Below are 27548 nucleotides of genomic sequence, written 5' to 3'. Positions count from 1 at the left end.
AATGCCTACAAAACAATTTCTCGATGGAACAGAACTCCAGAGATCCTGCACCACCTAGGAATGGTGGAATCTATGTTGAAGATGCAAGACTCATATAGGAAACATGGCTCATATATTTTGGTTTTGTCCCGATCTGAAAACATTTTGGAACGATATGAATAAGATGCTGAATTCATTGGGCATCCTGGGTTTGGACCTTAATGCCTTGGAGGTGATTTTGTCCTTTCTTTCAGCAAATCATAAAACAAGAAAACATGGCCTAATACTAGTGATGGCCCAGCACTAAAATGCTCAGGTGCTCGTTGCTCGGGTCAAGCAAATTGGAATGCTCGGGTGCTCGACCCGAGCAATGAGCCCAATATATGTCTATAGGAAACTCGAGCATTTTTACCACGCATGGGGAAGACCCCTGGAAGCATTTCTGACTCCCAGGTCACTGCTGTGAACAATGATGTCAAAGTCTTACTCCACTTTTACAGACTCACAATAAAACATACAAAATTGAAACCAAAATGGATTTTTACTGGGAAATTTGTTAAGGAACATCCTTTCCAGGGTAATGACTTGTATATAAGCCAAAATAAATAACCAAAAGCAAATATGCTCCTCCACACCTTGGGCTATGTTCACGTAGTGTTTTTGATGTGTTGCTCAACTTTAGCATTGCTTTCAACAAAGACAAATGCATTCACTGTGAAATGTCATTTTAAAATTTTACAACCTTATCTGGCCATGTGGTGTGTGACACATCATGAGACACATGCTGTTTCATTTTTGAAGAAGGGACTGTTGAAGGAGGAGGGCCACAAGGTGGACTTTACTATTCTTAAAGGGCCAGCAGTCAACCCTCACTATTCTTAGAGAGACATCAGCCGGCTATGCTTTGTTGTTCCCATTATTGAACAGTGGGTCTCCTATACTGTTATTGCCTATGCAGTGAGTGGCATGGCGGACAAAAATTAGGACGCATCCCCAATACCCCTTTGAAGAGACATACAGGAGGGCCACCTGAATCAGTGTTCCCATTATTATGAAGTTGGTACTCCCATACTGTTTGCCTATGCAGTGATTGCAAGGCCAGCTCTTCACCAAATGTAGACACACTCCAATACCCCTTTGAAGAGCCTTACAGGAGGGCCTCCTGAAAGCAATGTTCCCATTATAAGGAAGTTGATAAACCCATACTGTTTGCCTATGCAGTGAATGCAACACCTTCCCCAAAATTGGACGGACCTCAATAAACCTTTGAAGAGCTGTACAGGAGGGCCATTTGAAAGCAATGTTCCCATTATTAGGAAGTTGGCATTCCCATACTGTTTGCCTAAGCAGTGAATACAACACTTGTCCCAAAATTGGACACACCCCAATAACCCTTTGAAGACCCATACAGGAGGGCCACCTGAAAGCAATTTTCCTATTATTAGGACATTGGTACTCCCATACTGTTTGCCTATGCAGTCAATGCAAGGCCTGCCCTGCACCAAATGTAGACGCACCCCAATACCCCTTTGAAGAGCCATACAGGAAGGCCACCTGAAAGCAATGTTCCCATTATTATGAAGTTGGTAGTCCCATACTGTTTGCCTATGCAGTGAATGCAAGACCTTCCCTGCACCAAATGTAGACGCACCCCAATACCCCTTTGAAGAGCCATACAGGAGGGCCACCAGAAAGCAATGTTCCCATAACTAGGAAGTTGGTAGTCCCATACTGTTTGCCTATGCAGTAAATTTCAATGTTGAGGTTGAAGAACCTGCAGTGGAGAATTGCAGTGTTGAGGCTGAAGACCCGACAGTGGAGAATTGCAGTGTTGATGCTGAATACCCGGCAGTGGAGAATTGCAGTATTGAGGCCGAAGAACCTACAATGGACAATTGCAATATTGAAGCTGAAGAACCTGCAGTGAATTGCAGTGTTGAGGCTGAAAAACCTGCAGTTGAGAACTTCAGTGTGGAGGCTGAAGAACCGGCAGTGGAGAACTGCATTACTGAAGCTGACCAACCCCTACAGTTCCCATTATTAGGAAGTGGGTCACCCATACTGTTTTCCTATGCAGTGAATGCAAGGCCTGCCCAAAATTTGGACATATAAGAAATGGAGGAAGACCTGGCTGTGGGTACCTGCATCATGCCGGGTCCGGAACTGTCGAGGCTGTGTCCAATGTTGCCGGAAGGAAAGATTGGGGAACCGGACAGGTCCCATGACCCAGGGAGAGGTGGCATGGCTAAGCGAGGCAGTAAGTAGGAAGCGCGGAAAAGATGTCTCAGTTTACCACTGGCAGTGAGAACAGAGAGAGGTGTGCAGCACGCTCCGCAGTGACAAAGGCAGCGTGGAGACGTGCCCCTGCATACCTTTGGCGAATGCTTCAGTGAGTAAAATATACCTAAGTTTTCAGTCTACAGATGTTCCATCAGTTGGAAACTCCAATAACCTTAAAATGTCCCTCAAAGTTTCTCATGAGGTTGCCGGCAGACCCGATGGCGGTAAACTTTGGTAACCTGAGCTCCAGTGCCAGACTGTTGAATGCCGGATTGCTGTACTTGTGGGCGTTCATCAGTCCGACACTGGCACTTCAAGAGAAATGGTTTCTATGATGTGACCTTAACGTTCTTGTTAATACCTTTAAAGCCAACCTGTCAGAAAGAATTTGCTAAGCAATCTACAGGCATTGTCAGGTTGGTACTGTTAAACTGATTAAAATGATACCTGGGGTGAAGAAATCCATCTTGTCGTTCTTCTGTAATCTGTGTTAGAAATTTTCAGTTAATGATATGCTCATGCTCTGGGACTGGACTGTAGCAAAAGCCTTATCCTTCTGCTCTAGGCCAGAGAAACCAAGGAAAGACTTGCTCTCAGGCCCGCCCCGAAGCACGAACACGTTCCTCATCATAGAGACAGAGAGACAAACTGTTTGCTCTTTGGGGCAGCCTGTGAGCAGGTCTTTCCTTGGATCCTCTGGCTTAGAGCAGGAAGATAATACTCTGCCTACAGTCCCACTCCAGAGCATAAGCATATCATTAACTGAAAACTTCTAACACAGGTATAATTTTAATCAGTTTAACACTGGTTAACCACTCTATTGGATGTGGTTCCTAGTGGTCGGACTCCAACCAATTAATACATTTTCATATGGTATTGACTCACTTGATGAGAGACTGGGAGAGTGGTTCGATTCTCTCCTGCAACCTCTTGCCAAGACAGTCGCAGGCTTCATTAACCCCTTTGAGACAAAGCCCTTTTTCCAGTTTGTACTTCTGTTTATCGCTCCCCTTCTTCCCAGAGCCATAGCTTTTTTTATTTTTCTATCAATATGGCCATGAGTGGGCTTATTTTTTGTGGGACAAGTTGTGCTTTTGCTGCAAAAAACTTGTCTACTTACTCTCTCCTTCCCTCCATCCTGTAGAATGTAAGCCCGCAAGGGCAGGGTCCTCTCCCCTCTGTATCAGTCTGTCATTGTCAGTTTGTTGAATGTAAGTGATATCTGTAATTTTTATGTAACCCCTTCTCATGCACAGCATCATGGAATCAATGGTGCTATATAAAAAAAAAATAATACTTTTGAACGACACCATTGGTTTTACCATACCGTGCACATAAAAATGGGAAAAAAATTCCAAGTGGGGTGAAATTGCAATAAAAGTGCAATTCCACAATATTTGGGGGGATTTTTTTTTACCATGTTAACCAAATGCTAAAACTGACTTGCCATTTTGATTTTCCAGGTCATTACGATTTCATAGACAACAAACGTGTTGGTTATTTTATATTTAAGTGATGGAAAAAATCCAAAGTTTGCTAAAAATAAGTGCCATTTTCCGAGACCTGTAGCGTCTCCATTTTTTGAGATTTCGGGTTTGGTGAGGACTTATTTTTTGCGTGCTGAGCTGATATTTCTATTGAAACCACTTTGGTTCAGATACAATCTATTGATTGCCCGTTATTGCATTTTAATGCAATATCATGGCAACCATAAAAAAGTAATTCTGGCATTTTGAATTTCTCACTACGCCGTTTAGCTATCAGGTTAACAATTTTTTTATTGATAGATCTTGCCAACCCACCGGTGATCCACGATCAGGTGACAGGGGACATCGGTGGGCGGATTTCCGGCCCTGTGGGCTGAAGCGCGTGTTAAATGCTACTGTTTGACAGCAACATTTAATGGGTTAATAGCCACCATTGGATAGTGATTCCACCCGCGGCTGTTCCGGGCACCTGTACCGAGAAATATGTGGGCTCACATATAATACAATGTACAATGTTTATTTCCACAGATCTTTTATATATTTATTTTACTCATTTATATAGCGCCAATAATGCCACAGCGCTTTACAGACATTATTGACACTGTCCCCGAAAAGTTTTTCAATGTAGGTGGGAAAGTGTTCACACACGAGGTATCGCACACATCTTATAGGGCATTGGACCGGCTGAGAATCCAACCCCAGGAGTCAGGTCTAGTGCAGCCCCAGGAGGAGCCTTAAACGTGAAGTTCTGCAGCAGTCTCGTGAAGAACATGAACAGCTGCAATTTAGCCAAGTTCTCTCCAGGGCAACTTCTCTTACCTACATCAATGAAATATGTGGAATAGGATAAAAAGTTTATATTGTTCCATGGCTAAAGCAAAATATACTATATAATTTCAGAATGGGCTAGTCTAATAAAAATATAAGTCGGCGATTCCAATCTGAATTTCACAGTTTAAAGAGAATTTATTAGTACAGACTAAATATCAGACAATTTTTTTCACCGCAAGGATTCTTAAAACATATGTTAAAATGTAATTGTTAATTATTTAAAATTAACACATAAATGTACAAATTACAATCACCATCACCAAAAAATATTAAGTGGAGATCACTGAAAAGAACTCACCAGGAAAGAACAGTGCCTTACCCTATAGAGTCAATGTAATATCCCTGCCTGGCTGCGGAGGTTGGCACCCTATGTCAACGCAAATGGTACCCCCGCGCCATAGCGCCTTACCTTACTGGCCTTATTAGGGACAAATAAAACCACCTTTAGCCAAGTAAAATCACTCGACAACCAGTTAAAGAGCCCATTGTGTCTACATAGTATTTAGCAGAAGTGACTAAACCAAATTGTTCAATCAGATAAATATACTGACTTCACAAAAAATGTCATGTATCTGCATGGTTAATCCTATGATTTTTCAATATAGGTCAATACTGACATATGCAGCTAATGAGGATAGCAATAAATTCAGCCTGGAGAAACATCTGGTCAGAATACAGTCGAAGCATGTAGAACTTACATGTTATTGTGATCACCCTTTGCTACCATAGCGCTCAGAGACAATGCAAGATGTTTATAAGGGGTAATGGAAGGTAGGTGGACAAAAGTTATATCACTATCATACCCCTGCCTCCTCTCTGCTGAGGTTTACACCATAGAATTCGCAAATGGTGCCCCCGCTTGTTGACAGCTGACCCTTCTGGCCCTGTTTAGTATAGATGATAGATATCATCTAGGAACCTCTGCTACCAGGCATAGATATTACAGGGATTCTATAGGGTAAGGCACTGGCCCTCCCTGTGTGTTCTTTTCAGTGATCTCTCTTTGATATTTTTTGGTGGTGGTGGTTCTAATTTTGACATTTGTGTGGTAATTTGAAATACTTAATAAGTTACATTTTAGCATATCATTTAAGATTCAAAATTCTTGCGATGAAAAATTTGTCCAATTCCAATCTGACCACTGTTCAAGCACCCAACATTTAAATACGGAGGCACAACCATCCTCGTCTTACACAGATTCCCCAAAAAGGAAGACACTGTCCCCATACAGTTTTCCACATTTTCCCAAAGCAAAGCCCAAATAAATCATAAATGTACCCTCAGGACACAGCCTCATAGGGAGAAAATGTAAAATATTTTCTATTAATTTAATCAGTATGATAATGGAGAAATGTTCTTATTTGCTCTCATCTCTCCTCCAACGCGCTAAAAGAATAACTCACCGGCTGAGAAAGGCATAAACGCTTCTTTCTTCATAAAATTCCCACTGGAATCCAGAAAGTGTTCTGGGTAGAACTCGTCGGCTTTTACAAAGTGATCCTTATCATAAAGTACGGAGGTCAGCAGTGGGATCACCTGTATTCCCTGAAAGGTTCAACATTTGCACAAGTCATATTTAATTGAAAACCTCCCTCCTTAGCCTTTATTTATTTAGAGGGAATTTGTCAAAAAGTTTTTTCTACCTCATCTAAAAGCAGCATAATGTAGGCAAAGAGACTGTGAATCTAATGATGTATCCCTTAATTTACTGAGTGCAGAGGTTGTTTTGACACAATTGGAGTTAAACATGAAGCAGAGCTGAGAAAGCTAACCCCACCCCCTCCACAGCTAACCCCACCCCCACCATGCTCAGTATTTACATATTCTATTGAAAGTGAGCTTATCACAGGAGGGGGTGGAGTCAGGCCAGTGCTCACACTGCCAGCTCAGCTAATCACAGCAAAGATGTCCTGGTGATAAAACCTTCACTGTATGTAAACAGCACACTGCCTGATCAGTGACACATCATTGAAATCTGTGTTTTTACGCTTATCTCATGCTGTCATCAGATTAAATAGCAAAAACCTGCTGGCATATTCCCTTTAAGGCTAGTACTGCAACTGAATAAAGTTTAGAAAAAAAAATTATATATATATATATATCTGTATATTTTTTTTCATTAAATAAAATATTTTAATGTTCACAAATTGTAAGCAATAAAAAATGCACATAGTGAACTCATGCTACCAAAATGGACTGCAAAGTATAAACCATACAGCACTTGGCCTAAGAAATAACATAAAGCAAAAAAATGAGGGTCAGTTTGTGTTGAAATAACTAAATGCCTATAGAACTTATATCCCCCCACACGTCAATGTGAAAAAAAAAATAAAAAAGTAATGGGCCTTGGAATGTGGTAGCAGAAAATAATAATAATATATATATATGAATTTTTCATATAAAACATTTTTAGTGTGAAAAAGTACTAAAACAAAACAGGAACACCAATACATATTTGGTATTACCATTACAAAGTAGTTAAAATGTAATGAAACATAACTAATATTTTTTTTTAAGCATGGAAAGTTATGAAACCTTGATAATCACTTTATTAAGGAATTTGACTTAATTCCTGTAAAAAATGCATGTTGATGGCTTCCAAAGACTCTTTGATTTGATAAGCAGAGAACTCAGAGGAGGACAATGGGTCTATAGGCACTGAAATCAGAATATTTGTGAACATTTGGGAAATGGATGGAAAATACCTGTCCATAAGGGGTTATCCAATACTTATCGTTATATAAAAAATAGTCACATGGTGGTTTCAAAATAAAAAAAAACAAAACATCATCTCTTGGACCCCTGCCATTTGTCTGCAATAGAGATGAGTGAACTTATTCAGAAAAAATTTGCCAATCTGAAATTTGGCCCAGACGTAGCACATTTGGATTCGTGTTCGGATTGCCGAAAATTTTCCTCAAATTCAGCAAAAGCTGGTCACAGTTCGGTAAATCATCGCGCTTCCACTAATAACATAGTTAACATAGTTAGCAAGGCGGAAAAAATACATTTGTCCATCCAGTTCAGCCTATATTCCCTCAGATTAAATCCCCAGATCTACGTCCTTCTAAAGAACCTAATCACTGTAAGATGCAATCTTCTTACGTTCCAGGAAGAAATCCAGGCTTCTCCTGAAACCCATAGACTGAGTTCGCCATCACCACCTCCTTAGGCAGGGAATTCCAGATTCTCACTGCCCAAACAGTAAAGAATCCTCTTCTATGTTGGTGGAAAAACCTCTCTTGCAGACGCAGAGAATGCCCCCTTGTGACCGTCACCTTCCTTGGTATAAACAGATCCTCTGAGAGATATTTGTATTGTCCCCTTATATACTTATACATGGTTATTAGATCGCCCCTCAGTCGTCTTTTTTCTAGACTAAATAATCATAATTTTACTAATCTCTCTGGTTATTGTAGTTCTTCCATCTCCTTTATTAATTTTGTTGCCCTCCTTTGTACTCGCTCTAGTTCCATTATATCCTTCCTGAGCACCGGTGCCCAAAACTGTACACAGTACTCCATGTGCGGCCTAACCAGGGATTTGTACAGAGGCAGTATAATGCTCTCATCAAGTATATCCAGACCTCTTTTAATGCACCCCATGATCCTGTTTGCCTTGGCAGCCGCTGCCTGGCACTGGCTGCTCCAAGTTAGTTTATCACTTACTAGGATCCCCAAGTCCTTCTCCAGGTCAGATTTACCCAGTGGTTTCCCATTCAGTGTGTAATGGTGATACTGATTACCATGCGCACGTATGCGCACCCATTGACTATAATGGGTGTTTGGCTGTAAAAAAAACGCATTGCGTGCGCACGCGTTTTTTGGGTGCAAGTCGGACGCACAAAAAATGCAACAGGATGCATTTTGTGCGCCCGAGCGCACACTATAAAAAAAAGCATGAGCATACAAACGCGTACAAACGCATGTGTATGTGCACCTATACGCACCCATGCAAAAGATAGGGAAAAAAACGCATGCGTTTTTTTGCACTAAAAACAGCGCACAAAAGCGCAAGTGTGAAACCAGCCTTAGCAGGTCAAACTTTGCCTTCCTAAAGTTCAGTGTTTTTGTGGATAGTAGTGCTGTATGATGAGCATGAGAGACTGGAGGACGTGTTTGATGAGGGGAGGGGGAGTGGAGGGATTAAAGGAGCTTTTGAAGAGATTACAGGAGCGGCGCATGCTTTTTTTCCCCTCAATTTTATGTGTGTTGATTCCGGTAACGAATCAGGGCACAGAAACCATCCACAACATCACGACACAAGGTCTTTTGCAATTGATTGCCAAAAGTCACATGCTCCTGGCTATATGTGGACATCTTGTTTTTCTAGTGCCATTTGCTCAGTGTCACAGTGCAGAGAGGTCTCTCTTACGATAGTGCTGGTGCTGCTCAAAATGAATTTATCCTGTGTCAAATCGATCTTCCAGCATCCAAGTAGATTTTGCAAATACTGGGTGGCAGTTTTCGAAAGTCCCATTAGCTACTCCATATCGTTTAAGCTAACAGTGTGTTTCAGCGGCAAATCAAGAGAACAGAATTCCACTTAAAAATTGTTAGGCCTAATATAGTGATACAGTGGTGCAGCCACGAAGACCAATTTGCTACTCCAAATCATTTGTGCTAAAACTGTGTTTCAGTGGCAAATCAGAAGGCCAGATTATCGCTCCTATTTTACCATGTACACATTACTATACAAGATTGTCTTTAATAGTAATATCTATTTTGCCATCATGTTAATATCCTGTACGTTATATGAATTTATATATGAGGATCCATGTTCTCATCGTCCATCTTCATATTGCTTTTATTCATATGTAGTGTTTCCTTGTTGCGAACCTGTTCGCATCCTGGCCTTCACGCCGCTGCCCCAGCCGGTTCTCTGTGTCTCTATGCGGCGGAGACATGTGGTCATGTGGTTTCCCCTCGTGTCTGTGACGTCGCGGCCCCACAATACGAATGTTGGCTGGCGTCCCGGCTGCCTCGGCAACGGCATGCGTCATCTCGGGGTCGCGTCAGGAACTAGTTCCGGTGGTCAGCATTATTTAACATCACCGCTATGCAGTGGTGGCATTTATGTACATGTAGTCAAAGTACATGTATCTAAGTACGCTGGCAGTTATAACATGGCAGTTAGACAGGGCAGGAGACAGGTAAGACAAATAAATAAATCTCTTCCCTGTACACTTGGGCAACCCCAAATACTTACCATAGGCATTTGTATAATATATATCCTGGCCACTGCATTTACACACATCACCGCCCTGTTATTAACTCTCTACACTCAGTCCATATTGGCCCCTCACTCCTTTCCTCTCCTATGTATAGCACTCACGCTCTTTTCACATTGTTAAATTGCACAGATCCATTCAGTCCCACCATTCAACATAAAATACGCTCTCACAAATCCCTTAACCATCTGCTCACTCTTTCTATCCTCCTTCTCCTAGTCGCAGGAGACATTGCTCCCAACCCTGGTCCCCCATGTTATATAAAGTCAAACCCCCCAACTGCTACACTCAGAAACCCCTCTAATCTTGTTAATATTCCCTGCATGCCATCTGTCTCTCTTAATTGTGCACTTTGGAATTCTCGCTCAGTGTGTAACAAACTCTCCTTCACTCATGACTTTTTCCTTTCTAATTCTCTTAACCTCCTGGCTCTTACTGAAACCTGGATCCAGCAGTCAGACACTACCGCTGCTGTTGCTCTTTCATACGGGGGACTTCACTTCTCTCATACCCCAAGATCTTCCAATGCATGAAGACGGGAACTCCCTCGACTTGGTCTTCTCTCGGCTTTGTGCAGTTGATGATTTTGCAAACTCCCATCTCCCGCTCTCTGACCACAACCTTCTTTCATTCTCTATCAAGAACTGCCAGGCTGCTCAGGTCACCCCCACAGTCCATATTTATAGAAACATACAGGCCATTAACACCCAGAAACTTATGAAGAACTTGCAGTCTTCATTGGCCCCTATCTCCTCCCTCTCATGTCCTGATTCTGCACTGAAGCATTACAATGTAATACTTCAAAGTGCCCTGGATGAATTTGCTCCTCCTATTCATAGAACACCACAACACAGACGGCGACAACTCTGGCACACCCTGCAAACATGTTTCCTGCAGCGGTGCTCCAGGTGTGCCGAACGTCTGTGGAGAAAATCCAACCTACCCGAAGATTTCATCCATTATAAGCTTATGCTTCGAACATACAACACTGCCCTTCACCTCTCAAAACAAACCTATTTCAACATCCTCATCACTTCACTGTCCAATAACCCTAAACGTCTCGTTGACACTTTTCATTCTCTACTCAACCCAAGAGTACAGGCCCCTATCACGGAGCTTCGAGCTGACGATCTGGCCAATTACTTCAAAGAAAAAATTGACCAGATCCGACAGTAAATTATCTCCCAGTCACCTCATACCATGCACTGTCCTCCCTCCCCCACTGCATCTAGCTCACTCTCTGATTTTGAACCAGTCACAGAAGAAGAAACAAGCAGGCTCCTTGCATCTTCCCGCCCAACCACTTGCACCAGTGACCCATTTCCGTCACATCTACTCCAGACCTTTTCCCCTGCTGTCACCCCTCACCTAACTAAAATATTTAACCTCTCTCTCTTCTGGTATCTTTCCCTCCTCTTTTAAGCATGCCATCATACATCCACTACTTAAAAAACCATCCCTCGACCAAAACTGTGCCGCTAACTATAGACCTGTTTCTAATCTTCCCTTCATCTCTAAACTCCTGGAACGCCTGGTCAACTCTCGTCTGATCCGCTATCACTCAGAAAACGCTCTTCTCGACCCTCTCCAATCCGGTTTCCGCTCTTTACATTCTACTGAAACTGCCCTCACTAAAGTCTCTAATGATCTACTAACAGCTAAATCAAATGGTCATTACTCCATGCTAATTCTCTTGGATCTCTCTGCAGCATTCGACACTGTGAATCATCAGCTCCTCCTCACTATGCTCTGCTCCATTGGCCTCAAGGACACCGTTCTCTCCTGGTTCTCCTCCTATCTCTCTGACCTCTCCTTTACTGTATCTTTTGCTGGCTCCTCCTCCTCTCATCTTCCCCTTACTGTTGGGGTTCCTCAAGGATCAGTCATAGGCCCCCTCCTCTTCTCTTTGTATACTGCCCCTATTGGTCAAACAATCAGTAGATTTGGTTTCCAGTACCATCTCTATGCTGACGACACCCAATTATATGCTTCTTCTCCTGACATCACGCCAGCCTTTCTAGAAAACACCGGCAATTGTCTAAACGCTGTGTCTAACATCATGTCCTCACTATATCTGAAACTGAACCTGTCAAAGACTGAACTCCTTGTGTTCCCTCCCACTACTAATGTACCTATACCCGACATTGCCATTTCCGTGTGTGGTTCTACTATTACTCCCCAGCAACATGCCCGCTGTCTTGGGGTCATACTTGACTCTGAGCTTTCCTTTGTCCCCCACATAAGATCACTGGTTCGCTCCTGTTATCTGCACCTCAAAAACATTTCTAGAATTCGACCTTTTCTTACTTTTGACTCTGCAAAAGCTCTGACTGTTTCTCTTATTCAGCATCTCATCCGGGTGAAAAATATATAAACATTTATTGTGCCATTTATTTATGTGCCATGACAAAATGCGACGTTTCGACCATCACATGGTCTTTATCAAGCATAGCATATAGCAAGATATGGCAGTCTTAAATAGGCCAATGTGGCCAATCAGTAGCAAGTATCCGCCCACATTATATGAAATAGCATAAAATAATACAAATAAAACATATAGATTACATTATACATACATGATAATATAGTGCACATACAAACATATAACATTAAACAAAAATTGTACAGTATACTAGCACATGGTGATAATAAATAAAATAAACGGCAAACAAAGGGATGTTCACATTCCTATATCACCTAGCAACCCCCCACCAATGAACAACATTCATACATAGGGTGTTAACAACCAACCACCTCAGCCAATGATTATAACTTTGTAACAGGCGCCAAAAATCATTAGCCTATCAAAATTATCAACAGACCTGAGTGCTGAACTTCCCTTCACTGGCGTTCCATGTCATCACCCTCTGAGTAATCGGGTGACGTCACCCGCTGTCGCATAGGAAATGATACAGCTCACCCACGTGGTACCGCAACTGGGGATCGCGCATGCGCACCGGAGCTCCATAATACCAAGTGGTCCGTACTCAGGGCGCCCACAATCCACTGCAAACGGTCACGTGACAAGTCACATGATCACGCCTCCACCAACCACATCATAGAGCGGTCCCATGGAGAGAACACATGACCGCACTCGCCGAATTTCAAACATATGCATCCACATAAACAAAGAAATTACATCCAGCGGGTTTATAGCGATTCAAAAGGGCATACAATATACCTACTAAATAACTAGTGAGGGAACCAATATACAAGAGACCAAAAACGATTTAAATATATAGTCAGTCAAGCTGCCAAAATACTGGCAGCAACGTAGTTGTAAACAGGAAGGGACTAATGACCCCCACCTTCTAATAATATCAATCAGTATTCCACAAAGTAAGTAGAAACCAATATTGACTCATATAGCAATATGACCATAACCACATATATATACTGGTACATGACTCTCATGAAAGGGAATCCTATAATGGTGTCCACAGAAGAAAAGTTCAGCTACCATAATCCAATGGTCTAAAACCCAATCAATCATATATTGATACTTATAAAAAGTATATTAGATTATCAGGGACCTATGTAAAAAATATATAAACAAAGCAACAGAAAAAAGAAGAAACTTTATTATAACACCACAGTGTACAGACAAGAGGGCACGGGGAATGAGCCAAAAAACATATATGTCGATTCAATCACAATCCACAGAATTTCAGGACAATTCAATCCCCATGTCCCCCGGTCACGTCAACGCACCAAACTATAAAAGAGACAAAGAATATCAAAACCGCTATCAAAAAACCAAAAGAATGATGCTGTTAAGACTACTATGGATTAGTTAATGCAAATTTGCAAGTTGTATTCAAGATTCAAGCCCTTCGGCTGCAATGTATCTAGAGTTGAGATCCACTTCAACTCCTTTCTTTTCAACAACAACGTCCTATCTCCACCTCGTCTCAACATAGGGACCCCATCAATCACCCTGAATCGCAACTGATTCACAGAATGTCTAAATTCTACAAAATGCTTTGGTATCGGTAAATCAAGGAGTTAGGTTCTAATTGTACTCTTGTGTTTACTGATACGGGCTTTAACCTCCATAGTTGTCTCGCCCACATAAAGCAATCCACATGGACAAGTGATCACATAAATAACAAAACTAGAGGTACAAGTATAATATTCCTTTATTGAGAATCTCTTACCAGTGTGTGGGTGATAAAAACTATCACCCTTGATCATATTGCCACAACATGCACAGCCAAGGCATGGAAAACTGCCACCCCTCAGAGGGCCTAATGTCAACTGTCGTAGAATCTTACTAGGACCCACATCAGCTCTCACCAATTTGTCCTTCAAGTTAGCTCCACGTCTATAAGATAAAATAGGTCTGTTAGTAAATTCAGAGACCTCCGGTAGCCCTTTCTGCAGTAGACCCCAGTGCTTATTCAAAATACCACCGATTTTATTACTAATAGGGCAAAAGGTTGATACAAACGGAACCCGTTTAATAGCAGTTTTATCGCTTTTACGGTAGAGATCCCCACTGGTCAGATTAATGGCCCTCTCTTTGAACTGTGTAACTTTTCCCACAGGATAGCCCCTATTAGTAAATCTATGGCACATTTCATCAAGTCTGCTAACCAATTTATTCTCATCTTTAACTATCCTCCGCACTCTCAACATCTGACTCCAGGGTAATGATTCCACCATCCTCCTGGGATGGTTGCTGTTATATAGCAAAAGACTATTTCTGTCTGTTTCCTTCACATAGAGATCTGTATTAAGCATATTCCCTTCTTTGTATACCAATGTGTCTAAAAATTGAACTTGAGTTAAGGATTCCATTAAAGTAAATTTCAACTCTGGATAAATATCATTTAACTCAGTTTAAAATTTATATAGGTCTTCCACACTGCCATCCCAAACACAAAAGACATCGTCGATGTAGCGCCACCAGGCCCGGACGAAGCCCCAGTAGGTGGACTTGTACACATAACGATCCTCGAATACCGCCATATAGATGTTAGCGTAAGTGGGGGCCACATTTGACCCCATGGCGGTACCCCTAACCTGCAGGAAAAAATCATCCCCAAAAAGAAAATAATTCTTCCTAAGGATGAAGCCTAACAGGGAGAGGATCATCTGTGCACATTCTGGGGCCATGTCAGAGTCCGATAACACCACACCGACAGCCTCAAGACCCCTCTCATGCTGAATGGAAGTATACAGTGAAACCACATCAAAAGAGGCTAACACCGTATTGGAATCAACCTGAACGTTTTTGATCTTGTCAAGGAAGTCATTCGTATCCAGAATATAGGATCGTGCTGCTGTTGCAAATCGTCGTAGGACCTTATCCAGAAAAATAGCTACTTTGTTAAAAAGTGAACCCCTCCTGGATACAATGGGACGTCCGGGGGGTTAAAAAGATCCTTGTGGATCTTCGGCAAAGTATACAAAATTGGTATTACTGGATTGTCAACAATTAAGAAATCAGACAACTTCTCATCTATGAGCCCATTCACACAGGCCTCATCTACCAGAAGTCGCAACTCAGCAAGAAAAACAGAGGTAGGATCACCAGCCAATCTCATATAGACATCACTATCAGCTAACTGGGTCAAAATCTCGGCCTTATATCTATCAGTGTCCATAACAACTACAGCACCACCTTTATCTGCGCTCTTGATTGTGAGAGCTGTATTATCAGACAATTTCTGTAAAGCCTGTCTTTCAACAGGGCTAAGCTTACCTCTAACTGTAAAACATGTACTTTTCCTCAAAAGTGTAATGTCCCTCTCTACAAGCTGTATGTAAGACTCCACAAAGTTGTTCTTAACAGGGGGCTGAAAATTACTCTTGGTATATAAACCCACTCCATGAAGTGTAAACATCGATCCATCACCTCCGGTAATATGCTCGAGACCTGTTGTTTATCAGAAAAATAAGATGTCAAAAGTAATCTTCTAAAGAATGCAAATAAATCACATTCAATCTCAAACCAGTTGGGGGAATTCACAGGACAAAAAGACAATCCCTTCGAGAGAACATCATAATCAACCTCAGATAATTCACAAGATGAAATATTTACCACCAAATTATCATGTCCTATGGGCCCTTCCTCTTCCCCTCCATGTGGCGAGTTTTCATTGGGGGGATATATGCCTTCCCCTGTTTGTGCACAACCCTTCTTTCTCCTGTGTTTCCTGCCACCTCTACGATTCCTTCTCTTCCCGTTACTCTGTCGACTGTGTCCTTCCCTAAAAAAAGAGAGGAAGAAGAGGCTCCCAAATTGGAATCATCAGTGGAATCTGACTCAGCTGTAGTGAAACCAAAGTTCTGTTGCCGTTTATCTTGTGGTTTCCTCCGGTTACGTGTTTGTCTCGGCCTATCCCTCCTATAATAAGAAGGAGCACCAGCCACCACTTGCCACGAAAAAACGCGACCCACTCGATAGTCCTCTGCATCACGGAACCACTTAGTCCTCTTTGTCCTTTCAATATCAGCACGGTATTTCAATAGTTTTTCATCCAACTGGGTCTTATAAAGTTCCACCTCCTGTGTCGTCATCTGTGATAATAATTGCTGTTCAAGGTCCATGATAGACTTTCTGACCACTTCCATCTCTAATCGGAGAAACTCAATATTGAGAAGCATTAAGTCGAATGCATATTTATTTGTAATTCACTGTATACTTCCATTCAGCATGAGAGGGGTCTTGAGGCTGTCGGTGTGGTGTTATCGGACTCTGACGTGGCCCCAGAATGTGCACAGATGATCCTCTCCCTGTTAGGCTTCATCCTTAGGAAGAATTATTTTCTTTTTGGGGATGATTTTTTCCTGCAGGTTAGGGGTACCGCCGTGAGGTCAAATGTGGCCCCCACTTACGCTAACATCTATATGGCGGTATTCGAGGATCGTTATGTGTACAAGTCCACCTACTGGGGCTTCGTCCGGGCCTGGTGGCGCTACATCGACGATGTCTTTTGTGTTTGGGATGGCAGTGTGGAAGACCTATATAAATTTCAAACTGAGTTAAATGATATTTATCCAGAGTTGAAATTTACTTTAATGGAATCCTTAACTCAAGTTCAATTTTTAGACACATTGGTATACAAAGAAGGGAATATGCTTAATACAGATCTCTATGTGAAGGAAACAGACAGAAATAGTCTTTTGCTATATAACAGCAACCATCCCAGGAGGATGGTGGAATCATTACCCTGGAGTCAGATGTTGAGAGTGCGGAGGATAGTTAAAGATGAGAATAAATTGGTTAGCAGACTTGATGAAATGTGCCATAGATTTACTAATAGGGGCTATCCTGTGGGAAAAGTTACACAGTTCAAAGAGAGGGCCATTAATCTGACCAGTGGGGATCTCTACCGTAAAAGCGATAAAACTGCTATTAAACGGGTTCCGTTTGTATCAACCTTTTGCCCTATTAGTAATAAAATCGGTGGTATTTTGAATAAGCACTGGGGTCTACTGCAGAAAGGGCTACCGGAGGTCTCTGAATTTACTAACAGACCTATTTTATCTTATAGACGTGGAGCTAACTTGAAGGTCAAATTGGTGAGAGCTGATGTGGGTCCTAGTAAGATTCTACGACAGTTGACATTAGGCCCTCTGAGGGGTGGCAGTTTTCCATGCCTTGGCTGTGCATGTTGTGGCAATATGATCAAGGGTGATAGTTTTTATCACCCACACACTGGTAAGAGATTCTCAATAAAGGAATATTATACTTGTACCTCTAGTTTTGTTATTTATGTGATCACTTGATCACTTGTCCATGTGGATTGCTTTATGTGGGCGAGACAACTATGGAGGTTAAAGCCCGTATCAGTAAACACAAGAGTACAATTAGAACCTAACTCCTTGATTTACCGATACCAAAGCATTTTGTAGAATTTAGACATTCTGTGAATCAGTTGCGATTCAGGGTGATTGATGGGGTCCCTATGTTGAGACGAGGTGGAGATAGGACGTTGTTGTTGAAAAGAAAGGAGTTGAAGTGGATCTCAACTCTAGATACATTGCAGCCGAAGGGCTTGAATCTTGAATACAACTTGCAAATTTGCATTAACTAATCCATAGTAGTCTTAACAGCATCTTTCTTTTGGTTTTTTGATAGCGGTTTTGATATTCTTTATCTCTTTTATAGTTTGGTGCGTTGACGTGACCGGGGGACATGGGGACTGAATTGTCCTGAAATTCTGTGGATTGTGATTGAATCGACATATATGTTTTTTGGCTCATTCCCCGTGCCCTCTTGTCTGTACACTGTGGTGTTATAATAAAGTTTCTTCTTTTTTCTGTTGCTTTGTTTATATATTTTTTACATAGGTCCCTGATAATCTAATATACTTTTTATAAGTATCAATATATGATTGATTGGGTTTTAGACCATTGGATTATGGTAGCTGAACTTTTCTTCTGTGGACACCATTATAGGATTCCCTTTCATAAGAGTCATGTACCAGTATATATATGTGGTTATGGTCATATTGCTATATGAGTCAATATTGGTTTCTACTTACTTTGTGGAATACTGATTGACATTATTAGAAGGTGGGGGTCATTAGTCCCTTCCAGTTTACAACTGCGTTGCTGCCAGTATTTTGGCAGCTTGACTGACTATATTTAAATCGTTTTTGGTCTCTTGTATATTGGTTCCCTCACTAGTTATTTAGTAGGTATATTGTATGCCCTTGTGAATCGCTATAAACCCGCTGGATGTAATTTCTTTGTTTATGTGGATGCATATGTTTGAAATTCGGCGAGTGCGGTCATGTGTTCTCTCCATGGGACCACTCTATGATGTGGTTGGTGGAGGTGTGATCATGTGACTTGTCACGTGACCGTTTGCAGTGGATTGTGGGCGCCCTGAGTACGGACCATTTGGTATTATGGAGCTCCGGTGCGCATGCGCGATCCCCAGTTGCGGTACCACGTGGGTGAGCTGTATCATTTCCTATGCGACAGCGGGTGACGTCACCCGATTACTCAGAGGGTGATGACATGGAACGCCAGTGAAGGGAAGTTCAGCACTCAGGTCTGTTGATAATTTTGATAGGCTATTGATTTTTGGCGCCTGTTAAAAAGTTATAGTCATTGGCTGAGGTGGTTGGTTGTTAACACCCTATGTATGAATGTTGTTCATTGGTGGGGGGTTGCTAGGCGATATAGGAATGTGAACATCCCTTTGGTTGCCGTTTATTTTATTTATTATCACCATGTGCTAGTATACTGTACAATTTTTGTTTAATGTTATATGTTTGTATGTGCACTATATTATCATGTATGTATAATGTAATCTATATGTTTTATTTGTATTATTTTATGCTATTTCATATAATGTGGGCGGATACTTGCTACTGATTGGCCACATTGGCCTATTTAAGACTGCCATATCTTGCTATATGCTATGCTTGATAAAGACCATGTGATGGTCGAAACGTCGCATTTTGTCATGGCACAATAAATGTTTATATATTTTTCACCCGGATGAGATGCTGTTCTTCTTCATCATTTGGATTTCGTGTCCAACTGGGTCTTTGGACTTTGAACGTGCCTCTCTTGGATCAAGGAGTTGCTGTCAGCCACCTTTTCTTTTATGTTGTTTCTCTTATTCATTCTCGTCTCGACTATTGTAACTCCCTTCTAATCGGTCTCCCTCTTACCAAACTCTCCCCCCTCCAATCTGTCTTGAATGCAGCTGCCAGGATCATATTCCTCGCCAATCGTTACACCGATGCCTCTACCTTGTGCCAGTCATTACACTGGCTACCCATCCACTCCAGAATCCAGTACAAATTTATTACCCTCACCCACAAAGCTCTTCATGGCTCTTCATGGCTCAGCACCACCCTACATCTCCTCCCTTGTTTCAGTATACCATCCTACCCGCGCCCTCTGTTCTGCTGATGACCTGAGGTTAGCATCCTCAATATTCAGAACGTCCCACTCCAGTCTTCAAGACTATACACGTGCTGCGACAATTCTTTGGAATACACTTCCCAGTTCAATACAATTAGTCCCCAATCCCCACAATTTTAAGTGTGTCCTGAAAACACATTTATTCAGACTGGCTTACTGCTTCATCACATTATCCTAATCTATCCCTATGTGGCACAGCCAAAAGTTTTTTACCATAACCAGGTTCCCCGCATCATGTTCCCACATGCTTTAGCCCTCTGTGTCTGTACTGGTACACACTTAACATTATGGCTGGTCCATACAATCAGGGCAATTGTTACCACCCACCTTTCGTGTCTCCCCTTTTTTCCTCATAGACTGTAAGCTTGCGAGCAGGGCCCTCATTCCTTTTGGTATTTGTTATTATCTATGTGATTATTGTTATGCTGTAATGTATATTGTATGTACAAGTCCTCTCTGAAATGTAAAGTGCTGCGGAATATGTCAGCGCTATAGAAATAAAATTTATTATTATATTATATATATGGCTCATGTCACGCCCCTTGACAAAGGCTCCGAAACATGCGTAGCGGTCGGTGCATGGATGCCGTGGATCCAGGTCTTGCAGGATATGCTCTTGGTATATTTTCCCTAATTGGATTATGTGATATGTTTCATTTGTGTCATTATTACTCTTATTACGGGCCCTTTACATTTAGGTGGAGTACGTTTCATTTGTGCCACCATTACCCTCATTATGGGCCCTTTACATTTAGGCATAGTACTTTCCTGCTGCATTGACAGTAGTGTGTTTTTTCCTGGGCTTCTGCATACACTTTGACTATTTGATATGTACAGTGGGGAAAAAAAGTATTTAGTCAGTCAGCAATAGTGCAAGTTCCACCACTTAAAAAGATGAGAGGCGTCTGTAATTTACATAATAGGTAGACCTCAACTATGGGAGACAAACTGAGAAAAAAAAATCCAGAAAATCACATTGTCTGTTTTTTTTTTTCATTTTATTTGCATATTATGGTGGAAAATAAGTATTTGGTCAGAAACAAAATTTCATCTCAATACTTTGTGATATATCCTTTGTTGGCAATGACAGAGGTCAAACGTTTTCTGTAAGTCTTCACAAGGTTGCCACACACTGTTGTTGGTATGTTGGCCCATTCCTCCATGCAGATCTCCTCTAGAGCAGTGATGTTTTTGGCTTTTCGCTTTGCAACACGGACTTTCAACTCCCTCCAAAGGTTTTCTATAGGGTTGAGATCTGGAGACTGGCTAGGCCACTCCAGGACCTTGAAATGCTTCTTACGAAGCCACTCCTTCGTTGCCCTGGCAGTGTGCTTTGGATCATTGTCATGTTGAAAGACCCAGCCACGTTTCATCTTCAATGCCCTTGCTGATGGAAGGAGGTTTGCACTCAAAATCTCATGATACATGGCCCCATTCATTCTTTCATGTACCCGGATCAGTCGTCCTGGCCCCTTTGCAGAGAAACAGCCCCAAAGCATGATGTTTCCACCACCATGCTTTACAGTAGGTATGGTGTTTGATGGATGCAACTCAGTATTCTTTTTCCTCCAAACACGACAAGTTGTGTTTCTACCAAACAGTTCCAGTTTGGTTTCATCAGACCATAGGACATTCTCCCAAAACTCCTCTGGATCATCCAAATGCTCTCTAGCAAACTTCAGACGGGCCCGGACATGTACAGGCTTAAGCAGTGGGACACGTCTGGCACTGCAGGATCTGAGTCCATGGTGGCGTAGTGTGTTACTTATGGTAGGCCTTGTTACATTGGTCCCAGCTCTCTGCAGTTCATTCACTAGGTCCCCCCGCGTGGTTCTGGGATTTTTGCTCACCATTCTTGTGATCATTCTGACCCCACGGGGTGGGATTTTGCGTGGAGCACCAGATCGAGGGAGATTATCAGTGGTCTTGTATGTCTTCCATTTTCTAATTATTGCTCCCACAGTTGATTTCCTCACTCCAAGCTGGTTGGCTATTGCAGATTCAGTCTTCCCAGCCTGGTGCAGGGCTACAATTTTGTTTCTGGTGTCCTTTGACAGCTCTTTGGTCTTCACCATAGTGGAGTTTGGAGTCAGACTGTTTGAGGGTGTGCACAGGTGTCTTTTTATACTGATAACAAGTTTAAACAGGTGCCATTACTACAGGTAATGAGTGGAGGAAAGAGGAGACTCTTAAAGAAGAAGTTACAGGTCTGTGAGAGCCAGAAATCTTGATTGCTTGTTTCTGACCAAATACTTATTTTCCACCATAATATGCAAATAAAATGAAAAAAAACCAAACAATGTGATTTTCTGGATTTTTTTTTTCTCAGTTTGTCTCCCATAGTTGAGGTCTACCTATGATGTAAATTACAGACGCCTCTCATCTTTTTAAGTGGTGGAACTTGCACTATTGCTGACTGACTAAATACTTTTTTTCCCCACTGTATATAATGATTATATATTGGTTTAGCTGCTTTGTCATGTATCCGATTATTTCTATTGATCCACTGTGTTCTGCGCCCCTTGTGTGTTCTTTGCCTGCTATTGTGTTCCCATCCTTTCCTTCTCTGTGTCACCTGCATTTTACTAATTTTTTAACACCGTAATAATATTCATACATTTTATTTAGACTAGGTGATCATCTCAGTTTTCTCTTGTCAGTGTCACAGTGCAGAGAGGTCTCTCTTCTGCTAGTGCTGGTGCTGCTCAAAATGAACTTATCCTGTGTCAAATCGATCTTCCAGCATCGAAGTAGATTTTGCAAATACTAGGTGGCAGTCGCCGAAAGTCTGATTAGCTACTCCATATCGTTTATGCTAACTGCGTGTTTCAGTGGCAAATCAAAAGGACAGAATTCCACTAAAAAAATTGTTAGGCCTAATATACTGATTTAGTGGTGCAGCCATCAAGACCAATTAGTTACTCCAAATTGTTTGTGCTAAAACTGTGTTTCAGTGGCAAATGAGAAGGCCAGATTTCCACGTAAACATCATTAGGCAAAACAGTGTTGTTTAAGCACACTATCTAAGAAAATAATTAGTGAGTGTTCATTTAGTGACAGGTGACTAAAGCCCCCGTTACACACTGCGATATCGCTAGCAATATCGCTGTAAAGTCACCGATTTTGTGACGTTGCAGCGATATTGCTAGCGATATCGCTGCATGTGATACTTACCTCCGACCGGCTCCCCCCGCTGGTTATCGCTGATCGCGCGAGAAGCTCCTGGACCATTTCTCGTCAGCCACTTCCTGCTGGGGTTTCCTGTGGCGCCGACGAGCGACGCGTGGAGCCGGGGCGGGAGGACGCAGGATCGACGCGTCTGACAGGTAAGTAGCGACCCCCATCCCCAGCGATGTCGCTGGTGAGATCTGCCTGTTTGGCAGCTCACTAGCGACCACTTAGCGATGCACCAGCGATCCTGACCGCGTCATATCGCTAGTCGGGATCGCTGGTGCATCGCTAGGTGTAACGGTACCCTAACAGCTGTGGTCTTAAGGTTGTGAAACAGCAGGGCAAAAGAGGGGAAGGCTACTTACAACATGAGTGGGGAAAAAGCAAGGTCGTGGTGTTCGACATGTACGTGGTTTAGCAGTTAATGTGAACGAAAGCTCAACTGAACAAACCGTTTTGTCCTATCCAAAGACCACTGACAACATCTGTTACTGGCCTGCCTATTAGACTCCCTTTCTTTGTGAGCCGCACAGCAGTACACCTTGTAGATGAAGCTCAAAAAGAGCATATGCTACAGTGGATAGCAAGTGCTGCATCAAGTGGCCTCTCCTCCACATCCTCTACCTTAACATCACACACAGTACAATCCTCAGAGGTGGCACCCCAATCACCCTTATATCCCTCTCCACGTCAAAAATTTCCAAACGCTCAAATGACTATGAGGAACCTCAGTTGGACCATTCTGAAGAACTGTTCACACATTTCATTCCATGGACATCAGAGGTCTGCTCCAAAGAATCACTGATTCCAGAGGAGGAAAGCGTCTGCACTAATACCCAAAATTTTCTCATGTTGGGGCCGGACGAAGTAGGGTCCAAAGAGAATCCTGACCCTCGTCACCAGATGTTAACCACCAAGAGAAAGTGATCCTGATGAGACGCAGGTATGAGAGGCGCACATGCAGTTTACTGTGGTGTCAGGATAGAAAGAGGAGGCGGGCGACTCTCAGTGTGAGGAGTGTGAGAACAGAGGATGACGATGAGGCTGTAGATCAACTTGGTCTAATTCCAGAGGTATGCACCTGAGTAGCTCAGCAGAAGAGGAAGATGAGGTTATGTTGCGGCTTCCCACACAGACATGAAGTGACACAACCACGTCAAGCACTGCATCCTCAGCCCCAACTCTGCTTGTGGCCAGCATCGGTCACGAATGTGCAGTTCACAGGGGCAGCAAGGGTTGCCAAGCTTGGGCATTTTTTGAGACTGCAAAGGATGACCCAACACACGTTATCTGTCAAATTAGCAAAAAAAATAACTCAGTAGAGGCAAAAATTGCAATAATTTGACAACTACATGCATGAACTGGCACATGCACGATGAACGTACCTTAGTGTGGGAATTTCACTGCGCTAAAGTGCGGACTATTGAGCTTCGCCAACCACTGGCCATCCCATCAACCACATCTGCTGCTTCTTCCTCCTCCATCACCACTCCAATTGTTCACACACATTTCTCGAACTTAAGAAGTCACATTTGTTTACCCACCAGAGTCGGGGTGAGAGCCAGTCAGCTGTTATGGAAGCTGACATGACTGCTGCTTTTGTATCACTTAGCACAACACATCTTTCTCAATCCACCATAACATCTCCGCCTGCGCCTCACTGACAGTCCAGCAGTTTGTCCTATTCTCCATATGCCACTCTTTCTCATCACAGCAGCCAGCCCTCAATCCTGCAGTTGTGGTCAAATAAAAGAACGTTTCCTCCTACATACGGCAAAGCTAAGAGCTTGAACTTCACCAACTTCAATCTGTTGGCCACAGAAATGCTGCCTTTCTGCCTAGTGGATAGAGACGGTTTCCGAAAGTTGATTGCCGTAGCAGCCCCCAAGTAACAGATGCCCTGTTGCCATTACTTCTAAAAGAAAGCTGTGACTGTGTTTCAACAGCATGTCCTTGACAACATCACCTGTTCTCTGAAAAAAATCTGACTGCCAGGGTACATTTCACCACTGACACCAGGATGAGCAAGCATGGGCAGGGGTGTTACATCCCACTGACTGGGCACTGTGCAACTGTGGTGGCAGGCAGTCAAGGGGCTGCTCCACAAGTCTTTGATTCCCCAAGGTTTGCGGGACAATCCTCTGTATCTATCAGTTCCTTCACTGCTTTTGGTACATCTACCTCCTCAAGGGTCTCCACCTCTGCGCTCAACCTCTCCCTTAGGGCTCATACCCATTTGCGAGAAATACGGACGAGTGCAATCCGATAAAAAAATCTAATTGCACTCGAACCATTGTTATTCAATGGGTGAAATCTCATCTGCAATTTTTTTTCTCAGCTGAAATCAGACTGAGAAAAAAAAAATTAAAAAAAAAAAATCGCACCATGCTGCATATCTCGGCCTAGACTTGCAAATACAAGTCAATGGGTGCGAGAAAAAAAAATTGCACAGCACTCGCACCATTTTTACACACCGGTGTCCTTTGAAAAGCCGGCCATTCATGTCCGGCTACAGTAAAATCACACTGAAAGCTCACAAAATGATAAATATATATATATATATATACAGTATATATATATATATATATATATATATATTGTGAGGCAGTGACTCCTGTTACAGCTAGGGGGCGCTGTATGTGCTCCTCAGAATATGCATGGAGGCGCAACTGTGATGGTGAGACAGTGACCGGCATTATTGTAAATGGCCGGTATATGTCGCAGAGGAAGTCTGCGCTGTAAGCCCGAAATGTGGCTCTGGGTTTTGAAGTTCCACAAGTGTTTTGTTAAGTTTACTAGGTGGGCTTACAGGGTTAGTCAGTGAGCTGGGCAGGACTGACTAACCACACATACACCACCCACTTGTGGGGGTGGTTACAGCTACATAATTTGAACATGGTCAGAGTGTATGGACTGTAAGGTAGCGCTGTTATTCAAGTAGGGGATACTCGCTTAGCAGCCAATAAATCCAGATTCGGCACAGGTTTTCCATAATCAATCATAGTCCATGCGGTTTATTTAGCATCATAAACCCACAGCAGCAACATAAACTTCATAACATCAGCATAGCGTCCATGACAGAGTTCAGCTCTGTAATCCCTGTGGTCACACAGGTTATGCATACACAGGCTCTTCAGCCTCAGTTATCTCACCCACGTCAGGGTTTCCTCATAGTTCCTTCATTACATCATGCTGCAGACATCCATTCCCTCCAGGGAATCATCAGGCACGTGCAGCCATTCGTGCAGGCACATGCAGATGGGACCTTCCAAAATGGACCAAACAGGTCCCTGCATTCTCCACGTGACCTACCCTGACCACCTTATGCGGTCCATAGCCACGCCCACCGGGTTACATGGCTATGACCTCAACACAGGTCCTTGAACCATTCACACACTTTAATTACAACGTTCTCAAACACACCCCCTGGGTGGGTTTGTAGGTGACTGGGCATGCTCGTCTCCCCGGTTACCTGGAGACTTCTCCCTGACACATTGAAACACCTCAGCACTATAATTGCTGATCAGCACACACACATAAGTCTCCAACTCAAGGCCACCCACCTTGAGATACATAACAGTCCGTCAGGATTCTGCCACTCATCCTCTCTCTTGGGACATCCACACAGCGCCCCCTAGTGGACACAGTGGTCACTACACCACAGGACCTGTATGGTCAGAGTGTAAGGTCCTGGATGGCCTGTGTTGGAAGATCCTCGGAGTAGGACTGGATTCCTGAAAAGCACATGGTGAGGCCATGAACCTGAAGGCCTGTGTGTTGGAAGGTCCAAGGAGTGGACTTCCTGAGAGCACATGGAGAGGCTAATGTTCTTTTGAGGATCTGGACTGTCGAGAGTGCGCTGGTCACAAGGACGGTGATCCCAGTAAGACAGCTTCCCCAGGAGAGAGGACTGACAATGAGTCAGCGTGTGGAGCAGGAGCTCCAGGAAGGTAATTCCAGGAAAGGGGGTTTTAATAACGGCAGAGAAGTATCTGCCATTGGAACAGACTATTGTTGTTATTATGTTCCATTGATGTGCAATAAACTGTTCAGCGCGCGGTCACCCATGGTAACGGGATGAAGGGAGAAGTCCGGCGTGTTTAGTGACTGCGAGGTAAAGACGTACATTATGAAGCGTTATGGACTATGTGAGGTCTGTAAAGTGTAACATGGCCTACGGTGCGGTTTATGATGTCTGAATAAATCGGATAGACTGTGTGAGAAAACCGGTCCTTTGTGCTTAGATCCCTTTGCCAAGCGAGTGTCCCCCAACACATGCGCTGTCTTACAATATATATACAGTCATGGCCAAAAGTATTGACACCCCTGCAATTTTGTCAGATAATACTCAGTTTCTTCCTGAAAATGATTGCAATCACAAATTCTTTGGTATTATTATCTTCATTTCATTTGTCTTAAATGAAAAAACACAAAAGAGAATGAAGCAAAAAGCAAAACATTGATCATTTCACACAAAACTCCAAAAATGGGCCAGACAAAAGTATTGGCACCCTCAGTCTAATACTTGGTTGCACAACCTTTAGCCACAATAACTGCGACCAACCGCTTCCAGTAACCATTAATGAGTTTCTTACAATGCTCTGCTGGAATTTTAGACCATTCTTCTTTGGCAAACTGCTCCAGGTCCCTGATATTAGAAGGGTGCCTTCTCCAAA

At 42.7% G+C, this 27548-nt stretch overlaps 1 protein-coding gene across 1 annotated transcript in view; it reads right to left on the bottom strand.

Annotated features, from left to right (window-relative positions):
• Positions 1–4242: 4242 nt before the first annotated feature.
• LOC141098587 (cytochrome P450 2K1-like) overlaps positions 4243–27548 on the bottom strand; it is a 139006-nt gene continuing 115700 nt past the window's right edge. Inside the window, exons 9-10 of the mRNA XM_073586498.1 lie at positions 5981–6122; positions 4243–4565 (exon numbers count right to left, since the gene is read on the bottom strand). Coding sequence (XP_073442599.1) covers positions 4387–4565; positions 5981–6122 — 321 coding nt within the window. The 3' untranslated portion in view covers positions 4243–4386. The remainder of the gene's footprint in view (positions 4566–5980; positions 6123–27548) is intronic.

The sequence above is a fragment of the Dendrobates tinctorius genome, unplaced genomic scaffold (genome assembly GCF_039654945.1).
Source record: "Dendrobates tinctorius isolate UK_male_01 unplaced genomic scaffold, ASM3965494v1 ptg000093l, whole genome shotgun sequence".
Lineage (NCBI taxonomy): Eukaryota > Metazoa > Chordata > Amphibia > Anura > Dendrobatidae > Dendrobates > Dendrobates tinctorius.
This window is presented reverse-complemented; position numbering and strand designations above follow the sequence as displayed.